The 9,453-nt window shown below is 45.9% G+C and overlaps 1 protein-coding gene across 40 annotated transcripts in view; it reads left to right on the plus strand.

Annotated features, from left to right (window-relative positions):
* Positions 1-9,453, plus strand: part of Clasp1 (cytoplasmic linker associated protein 1) — a 219,805-nt gene that overhangs the window by 29,913 nt on the left and 180,439 nt on the right. For all 40 annotated transcript variants that reach the window (XM_029538538.1, XM_029538549.1, XM_029538540.1 and 37 more), the window contains one exon: positions 1,653-2,131. In XM_029538538.1, coding sequence (XP_029394398.1) covers positions 1,937-2,131 — 195 coding nt within the window. In that variant the 5' untranslated portion in view covers positions 1,653-1,936. The remainder of the gene's footprint in view (positions 1-1,652; positions 2,132-9,453) is intronic.

Consider the following 9,453-nt stretch of genomic DNA (forward strand, 5'->3'; position numbering starts at 1 on the left):
ATATATATATATATATATATATATATATATATATATATATATATATTATAAGGGTGGTTGTGCATGCTATGACACATCTGTAGAGGTCAGAGAACAGCTTTGTGGAATCAGTTTTCTTGTTCAGTCTTCACATCAGTTCTAGGGATTGAATTCAGGTCACCAGGCTTATGTGGTATCTTTATCTATGGAGCCATCTTCCTAGCCCTCATCTTTCTTAAAAAAAAAAAAAATTATTTATTTCATTTATATAAGTATACTGTCACTATCTTCAGACACCAGAACACCAGAAGAGGGCATCGGATCCCATTACAGATGATTGTGAGCCACCATGTGGTTGCTGGGAATTGAACTTGGGACCTCTGGAAGAGCAGTCAGTGCCCTTAACCACTGAGCCATCTCTCCAGCCCTCTGGGCCTCATCTTAAATTACACTCTATGTGTGTGTGTGTGTGTGTTAGTTATATACACACTTGTGTGCCTTTGTGTGCACCCAGAGGCCACAGCTCACTGGGTGTGTTCCTCAATCTCTTTTTTATTCCTTTGATATGGAGCCTCTCTCTGAACTTGGAGCATACGTGTTTTGGCTAGGCTGGAAGCTGGAGGCTTCATTCATCTTCAGGTGTCTGCCTTCCTCTGTGCTGGGGGTTACAGGTGCATGCGAGACCTATGTCCAGCTTGTTACATGGGTGCTGGGATCTGAACTCATGTCTTCCTGCTTGCGTAGCAAGCACTCCCCGCAACCCTCACCCCAGCTATCTTTCAGCTCTGAGATGCTGTGTTTCCTCTATGTTTTCCTAGATTAGAATGAAAGGAATTCATGGTAGGAAAGAGAAGTTGATTAAGAAATGTATTACTCTGCCTGCTATGGTTAACTAGTTAGCTCTTAAATCTGTCTAGTGAAAGGAATTTGTGGGACTGAACGTGAGTCAGCTCAGTGGTAGAACACTTGTTCCTGTGTTCAAGCCTCAGGACTGCAAAAACTGCAAACTCAGTTTTAGTTCTTTTTTTCCCCTTGCAATTACAGTCCAAATGTGATTTTTGAGAATTTATTTGATATCAAAAGCAGTAGTAATCCCAAGTGGAGTTGATGTCAACAGAGAACATGGTGTTGTCTCTGGTTGTCTCTCTTGGTCTCCTTTGCTTGGGAAGGAGGTTTCTGTTCTACCCATCATGACACCCTTCCTGCAGAGCAGGAAAAACAGCCTAGGTGCAGCCTTTGACTTTGGTTAATGTGACCAAGCTTGGATTAGGGATTTTCAGAGGAGTCTGTCCCATCCCAGGACTGAGTTTATTGAGGGGCAGATGGTAAAGCAGTCTGTTTACCTGTGGGGACTTGCAGAGTGGAAGCAAAACTGAAGGCAGCCGAAACAGAAGATTGCTTTCCTGACTGCTGCGATTACAAGTTAGGGAACTGTGAAAACTACCAGTTTACCAAACATGCAGCTCGCTGGCTCAATTGTTTGGGCTTCGCCATTCTGTTAATAAAACTAATCATTATGTGTTTTTGATCCATTTGCCAAGTGTTCACGCTTCACACCCCACGTGTGACCAAGAGTGTTTCTGCAGCAAGCGTTCTTTGTCTCTGATTGACTGTTTGATAACATTTGAGTGTTCTGCTCTCTGGCTCACTTGCTCTCCTGTCTTCCTTTTCAGAATGGACTGCTGAATTATGAAGTATTTCAGACCCAGTTGTAGATCATCACTCCGCCACTCTCTCCTTTATTGCCTACTAGTTATTTAAATTGGACTTTTAATATCCTACCAGCTGCTCTTCAGACACACATGGTGCATTGCTGCCATTCCCGGGATTGCATCTTTGAGACACACACTCTTAGGAGCCTTCAGCAAACAAAGAGGCCACCTCCCGGTACGGCTACCGGGAGGGAGTCATCCTGACCGCCCTCTAGCCTTGGCCAGATCTGGATTTGAATCCTACCATGGAACCTCGAATGGAGTCCTGTCTGGCCCAGGTGCTGCAGAAGGATGTGGGGAAGCGGCTGCAGGTTGGCCAGGAGCTCATAGACTATTTCTCAGACAAACAGAAGTCTGCTGACCTTGAGCATGACCAGACCATGTTAGATAAGCTTGTGGATGGACTCGCTACCTCTTGGGTGAACTCCAGCAATTACAAGGTAAGCCTCACTTTAGGAGATGCTCTTGAAGGTGGTAAGATCTTCAATCTTGTCTTGGCAGATCAAGATTGGTCCGGAAAGGAAAACAATCCATTGGGAAGTATCAGCCTGCTTCCTTGACTTTCAATACGACACTTATGTAGGTTATGGGAAGGACATGAGGAAAGGCATGTGGGGGCAATTGTCTTGAAAGCTATGGGAAAACATGAGGGAAGGAATGTGGGTGTTTATAAACATTTGCAGCCTTGAAGTTGAAGTTTATATCATGTTTTGTTGGGAGGAGACTTTGGCATGGTGGTGTTCATGAATAAGAGGTGTCTTCACTGATCTCTCAGGGATCAGAATGAATAGTGTTTTACTTTCAAATTACTGTTTTGATGTCTACTGGGACCTGGCCAGAAACAGTTTGGGTTGTCAAGGAGTGCCTTTGACCCATGGGTAGTGGTGTAGAAGAGATAGTTTTCAGATGTGAAGATTAGAGCTCTTATAAGATAGGTGAGGAGTGGGGGGGGAAGGGTGTGTGCAGGAGGTGGCTATCCACAGACTATTTATGTTGTGAGCATTTTACCGTTCAGGGTTGAGCTTCATGAATGCAAACTACAGGGTGCTTGAAGCCCTGGAGAGGTGTCCTTGCCTTGACCCCTCCTACATCTTTCCTCTCATCCCTTGACATCAGGGTTCAATGAACAGGGGCAGGACGCTTTCTGTTCTGTAGACTGTCAAGGGGCCACAGTCGCCTGGTCTCTTGCAGATCTTTACTGACTCAGGCTGATCTGGATGCTGGAACTGGTGCTTCGAGGATTCCTCTTGCTTTGCTTCCCATGTGCATTCAAGCCCCAGTCTCAGCCAAGAGCGCCGAGCTCCAATGTTTGTTAAAGATGTTACTAGCACATAGTAGTTCATTCACCCTTGGGTTTAAAGTTTTCCTTCCGGTCTGAGCTGAAATCATTGGGCAGAAGTTAACAAGTGCATCCCATGGCCAGGCTGCCTGGTACTCTCAGGTCAGACAGAGCCCACTTGTGCTTTGGAGGGCTCACAGGCTCCCTTGTCTGTGTTTGTATCATGGCTCCAGCACTCCTCTGTGTATATTAAGAAGCATTTGGTAGAAGCTGAAGAGGACTGTAAGGAAATTTAGCAAGCCTGATATTAGCTAAGGTCATATATCCGAGGAAGAAGAATGATTTCAGAAGCTTGAAGCTGACCTTGTGCACGCCCCCTGGCCAGTTGGCCTTACTTCCTCCTTCCTTTCCTGCAGTGCCACCAGGCAGTGCCACCTGGCAATGTCCTCGGATGCCTGTCCATGTTCACTTAACTGCTGTTCTCAGCAGGGGTGCTTCCTCCCTCCCCTAAGGCCAGTTGTATTCACAGGAAGCAGGGATGGTACTTGAGTTGAGGCTGACTGTCCTAGGAAGGGCCGGTTAAGGATGGGACTGGAATAATACTGCTGTTAATTAGCAACCTGTGGAGCCTGTTTCACTGAGCAATGTAATGTCTCAGGTTCCCCATTTATAATGCCAGGATAACCAAATTATTTACGAACAATTAAAGATTTATTTTTCTTTTGTGTATGAATGTTTGCCTTCATGTTTGTGCACTACACATATACAGTGCCCATGGAGGAGAGACGAGGGCATCAGATCTCCTTGAACTGGAGTTACAGATGGTTTTGAGCTACATGTGGATGCTGGGAGCCTAACGTGGGTTCTTTGCAAAATCAGTTAATGCTCTTAACCTCTAGGCCACTGTTTCAGCCTCTTGAAAGGTTTGTGTGTGTGTGTGTGTGTGTGTGTGTGTGTGTGTTTGCACGCGCATGTTTGTGTATATGTGAGTATGCATATGCCATGATGTGTATGTGCATGTTTGTAAATGAGTACATATGCCATGGTGTATGTGTACATGTTTGTTTGTATGTGAGTGTGCATATGCTCATGGTGTGTGTGTGTGCATGTTTGTTTGTGAGTGTGCATATGCCATCGTGTGTATGTATATATGTGTGTGTGTGTGTGTGCGCGCGCGTGTGTGCGTGCATATGTGTGTTCATGTTTGTATGAGAGTGTGCATATGCCATGGGTGTGTGTGTGTGTGTGTGTGTGTGTGTGTATGTGAGTGTGCATATGCCATGGTGTGTGTGTGTGCATGAGTGTGCATATACCATGGTGTGTGTGCAGGTTGGAGAACAGCGACAGGTGTTAGTCCTTACCTTCCTTTCCCTTGGTTAAAGACAGGGTCTCTTCTTGCTCACTGCTGTTGCATATAGCAGGTTAGCTGACATATACACTTCTGGGTGAGAGCCTTCTGATTCCACCCATCTCCCCATAGATTATAGATGCTCCGCCATGTCTAGCTTTTATGTGGTTCTGGGAAGCTGAGCTCAGGTCCTTGTGCATGTGTGGCAAGCGCTTTATCCCCTGAGCCGTCTCCCCAGCCAGATAATAAAGTTTTTATGAGCACTGAATGAGAGAGTGGGTCTCAGTTATTTCTTGCCTGCTGCATACTAAGCTCGTTAGTGGTAGCTCCTGTCTAGTGGGGGGTGCTGGTCAGAACTTGTGATTGCTTCCTGCTCAGGTACAGCTGTGCCTGCATGAAATCCGTGGGATTCTGGGCAAGGCACATATAAGCAGCACTACTGCCTGCAGAATCTGGAGAATTCAGTCTTTTCAGGATGGATTTGTAAAGTCACAGGAGGGAAGGGTTAGGACTTAGCACTCTGAGGAGCAGTTCTTTTATCTTGGCTCTTCCATGTTCTCTCTCCTTCCCTCCACTTTCCTCTCCTTCCCTCCACTTTCCTCTCCTGCCCCCCCCCCCTTTTTTTTTTCGAGACAGGGTCTCTCTCTTTAGTCCTGGCTTCCTTCCTTCCTCCTTTTCTTCCTTCTCCCTCTCCCTCTTTCCCTCCCCCCCCCCCCCCCCTTTTTTTTTTACCTCTTCTCTTCTTTTTGATATAGGGTCTTCTGTGGAGCCCAGACTGGCCTGAACTTTGCTGATCTTCCTCCTGTCTCCGGTTTCCAAGTGCTGGGATGACAGCAGGTGTGTGCTACCATGCCTGACTGGGGCAGTAATTGTAAGCAGAGCAGGCTGTTGAGAAGGACAGTGAAAAAGATTGGGTTCAGGACCAGCTTGCTCAGAACCTAGTCCTCTAAGCTTTTGTGGTGCGGTGCGGTGCGGTGCGGTGCGGTGCGGTGCAGATGAGATGAATGAGCTGTGTCCTTCAGTGCTCTAATGTCTGCTGCTTTAATACAGATGGCTGTGTAGCCTGGGGCCATTCTGTGGTTGTGGTCCTGCGGGATAGATCCCCACTCCCTTGGAGGTATTGAGGTGCTGGCTTTGTCAGTTCTTTGAGTGCAGAGACAGCCCTGCTCCCAGCTGGAGCCTAGAGCCTGGGCCTGGTAGGGGCTCAGCAAATACTGCATACAGGGTGGACTTGAACTGTAGACTGCTCAGCAGCTGTGGTGGTGGTGAAATCTGGGTGCTAATTCCTTTGGGTCCTCCTCCTTTGATTTTCTTAATCTTAGGATTTCTGAGAACCTGAGGTATATTTTATTAGACTTTAATTTTAGAATAGTAGGAACAGAAGAGGGTAGCCTTCCGATCAGGACTTTGAAGCTGTGCTTGTAGATTCTTTTCGAGTAAGGGCTGAAGGGATAGTAAGACAAAGGTGCTGGGATTTTGGTCTTCTGCAGCGATAATACTTAGATGTTATTCCTTTCTTCCCCTTTTCTTTTGTGTGGGAGGGTCATGTGTGCACACCAGAGGCCAGTCTAGTCAGTGAGTTCCAAGGATCTTCTCTAGTCTGCACCTCCTCAACCTTGGGATTCTGTGGATACTGGGATCGAACTCAGACTCAGTGCCTCTGTGGCTAGCCTTTACTGACCAAGTGATTTTCCCAGTCCTTATTTTCTTAACAGGAAAGGTAAATGAATGCCATGGAGACAGTGCCCCACTATGAAGCTCATGATGGCCTAGAGCTCTTTGGTCCATTTGCCTGGCATTGTGTGTGTGCCTTCAAAGTGCTGGCATTTATTTACTGGTTTGGTTGGGTCTTGAATAAATTTACTTTATTTTCCTAACCCTGTAGACAAATTGCCATTGAAATAGTTACCATTTACTTAAAACCATGAGTCAGCCATTTTACCTCTTATTTAGTTGTGGAGCACCCCTGCTACCTAAAATTAAAAAAACAAAAAAACAAAAAAACAACTTAGTATTTGTGTATGTGTGAGAGAGAGACAGACACACACACATATGCTCGAGAGCACGCACAGGGCGGGGGGTGGGGGGAGAGAGAGAGAGAGAGAGAGAGAGAGAGAGAGCAAGAGAGAGAGAGCGCGAGCGCATGTCTGTGTGAATGCCACAGTAGGAGTGTGTGGGACAGAGAACATCTTTGTGGCGTTTGTTCTCCTCTCCCACCATCTAGGTCCTAGTAGTTGAACTCAGATTTTCAGGCTTGGCTGCAAGCACCTGCCTGGACCTTGTTGTTATCAACTTGACACAAACCAGATTAATCTGCTATGGTAGTTTGAATGGTCTCTCGTGGTTTGGGGCATTTGAAGACTTGGTCCCTAGTTGCTGGCACTCCTTGGGGAGGTTTAGGAGGTACAGTCTTGCTGGAGGAGGTATGGGACTGAGGGCTTTAAGAGAACAATTCCTTGCATACTTCTAGTTTGTGTTCTGTTTCATGTTTGCATTTGAAGATGTAAAGTATCAGCTTACTGTGCCTGCTCCCATGCCTTCCCTTGGGAACCCTTTGCCCCCCAAAATCCTCTTCTCTTAGGTTGCCTTGGCCATGACGTTTTATCAAAGCAACAGGAAAGTAGCTAACACACTTGGCAAGAGGGAGACGCGACTGAGGACTTGGCTTTTCTCTGTCAGGCTGGTCTGTGGGACATTTTTTTGAGTAATGATTGATGTCGGAGGGCCCAGTCTACTGTGAATGGTGCTCCACTGGGCAGGCAGTTTCAGGTTATTTAAGACCGCAGGCTGAGCACGCCAGGGGAAGCAAGCCAGTAAACTACCTTCCTCCATGGTTGCCACTTCTGTTCCTGCCTCTCGGCTTCTGCTGTGGCTTTCCTCATCAGTGAGCTGTGATCTGGAAGTATAAATAAGTCCCCAAACCCTTTCCTTTCCAAATTGCTTTTGGTCAGTGTTGTTTTGTTTAAGATTTATTTTTATTATACGTGCTGTGGCTGCAGGTATTTAGGGATTGCCTGGAGCTGGAGTTACAGGCAGTTGTCAGCCACTCTGTGGGTGCTGGGAACTGAATTTGGGTTTTCTGGAAGAGCAGGACATACTCCTAACCACAAAGCCATCTCTCAAGCCCCCTTTGTTCAGTGCTTTATCAAATAACAGAAAAGGATCTTAATTTTATACATGAGGCAATTCCTGCTGGTGGTCATGGAAATGAGTCTTCAGTAGGGTCCTTTCTATTCCTGCTCCAGTCTTCCATAAGATCCAAAAGGCCAGACAGGTCAGTATTTTAGGCATTTGTGGAACTTACGTATTTCTAGCAAATATTCAGGTAATTTGAGTCACAAAAACAGCTTAAGCTAACACAGGAATGAACAGGCTTTGCCATGTCCCAGCAAAACTTAATTCACAGAAACTTTGGCCCTGTTCTCAGTAACATTGAATATCTTTGATATGAGTCAGGTGAACACCTTTTTGTCAGCATGGGAACCATTAATGATTCATCAGGATGAAGAGTGGGGATTCTGATTTACATGTAATTTGGGAATGGTGGCATTAGTTTAGATCAGGGCAGTTTAACCCTTTATTTGAGGAACATTTGTCTTTTTAGCCCTCTCCTTCAGACTTTTAGATACCATCTGGAATTCTGTTAGCCTGTCATTGTCATGTACAGTGAACCGATCTTGGGCTTTCTTGACTGGTAGAAGTCATCTTGAGGGGCCTGGAGAGCTCAGTCAGTAAAGTGTCTCTCTTGGAAGCCTGAGGACTTGGGTTCAGATTCCCAGCACCCACAAAAGACTGGATGCAGCGGCATATATCTGTCACCCCAATGCAGGGGCTGGGGGAAGTAGAGACCAGCCAGCCTCCCTGAATCCATGAGCTCCGGTTAGTGAGAGCCCTGTCTCAGTAAGATGGAAAGCAATAGTAGATGACTAGTGTTGACCTCTGGCCTCTCTGCCATGCATTCGTATGTACATGCCTAAATGAACACATACAACACACACACACACGCACACACACCCCAAGTCATTTTTAAAAAATGATTTATTTTATATGTAAGTGTCTTGCCTCCATGCAGGCATGTGTGCCATGTGTGTGCTTGGTGTTCTCATCATACCCCCTGGAACTGGAATTACAGATGTTTGTGAGCCACTATGTAGATGCTGAGAACTGAACCCAGGTTCTTTGCAAGAACTATAAATACTCTTTTTTTTTTTTTTTTTTTTTTTAAAGATTTATTTATTTATTATATGTAAGTACACTGTAGCTGTCTTCAGACACTCCAGAAGAGGAGATCAGATCTTGTTAAGGATGGTTGTGAACCACCATGTGGTTGCTGGGATTTGAACTCTGCACCTTTGGAAGAGCAGTCGGGTGCTCTTACCCACTGAGCCATCTCACCAGCCCAAGAACTATAAATACTCTTAACCACTGAGCCATCCCACCTGCCCAGGATACCAAGTCACCTTAAGGGTTCAGTAATTGGTTATTTAAATACCGGTGCAGGGCTGTCAAGATAGCTCAGTGGGGAGAGGCACTTGTGCACAGGCCCAATGACCTGAGTTCCATTTCTAGGTCTCACAAGATGGAAGGAGATAACCCTGGCTGTCTAAGGTTGTCTTCTGACCTTCACAATGTGCACTCTGGTACACCTGTTCCTGTGCTTGCTCTTTCCTTCCTCTCTCTCTCTCTCTCTCTCTCTCTCTCTCTCTCTCTCTCTCTCTCACACACACACACACACACACACACACACACACACTCAAGAACACCCACATTCTATGTAATTTAAATACTCATAATCCAGAAAGGATGCTTCTTATCCTGGAATACTGGTGAAGTGTCTGACTTTTTCTAGTGATCATGGGAGACTGGAAGCTCTTCTTACTCAGGAGGTTTCTCTTTAGATTATTCTCACATTAGAAATAAAATGAAACTCCCAAACTTTGAACATGGCTGCTTTCAGTGAGCTGTTCTTTCCTTTCCTTTTCTTTCTTTCCATTTTTTTTTTTCTCCTGAGACTGGGTGTCACTGTGTAGCCCTTGCTGGCCTGGAACTCTCTCTGTAGACCAGGCTGACCTGGAACTCTCTCTGTAGACCAGGCTGACCTGGAACTCTCTCTGTAGACCAGGCTGACCTGGAAC

This window comes from Mus pahari, chromosome 5 (assembly GCF_900095145.1).
Source record: "Mus pahari chromosome 5, PAHARI_EIJ_v1.1, whole genome shotgun sequence".
Lineage (NCBI taxonomy): Eukaryota > Metazoa > Chordata > Mammalia > Rodentia > Muridae > Mus > Mus pahari.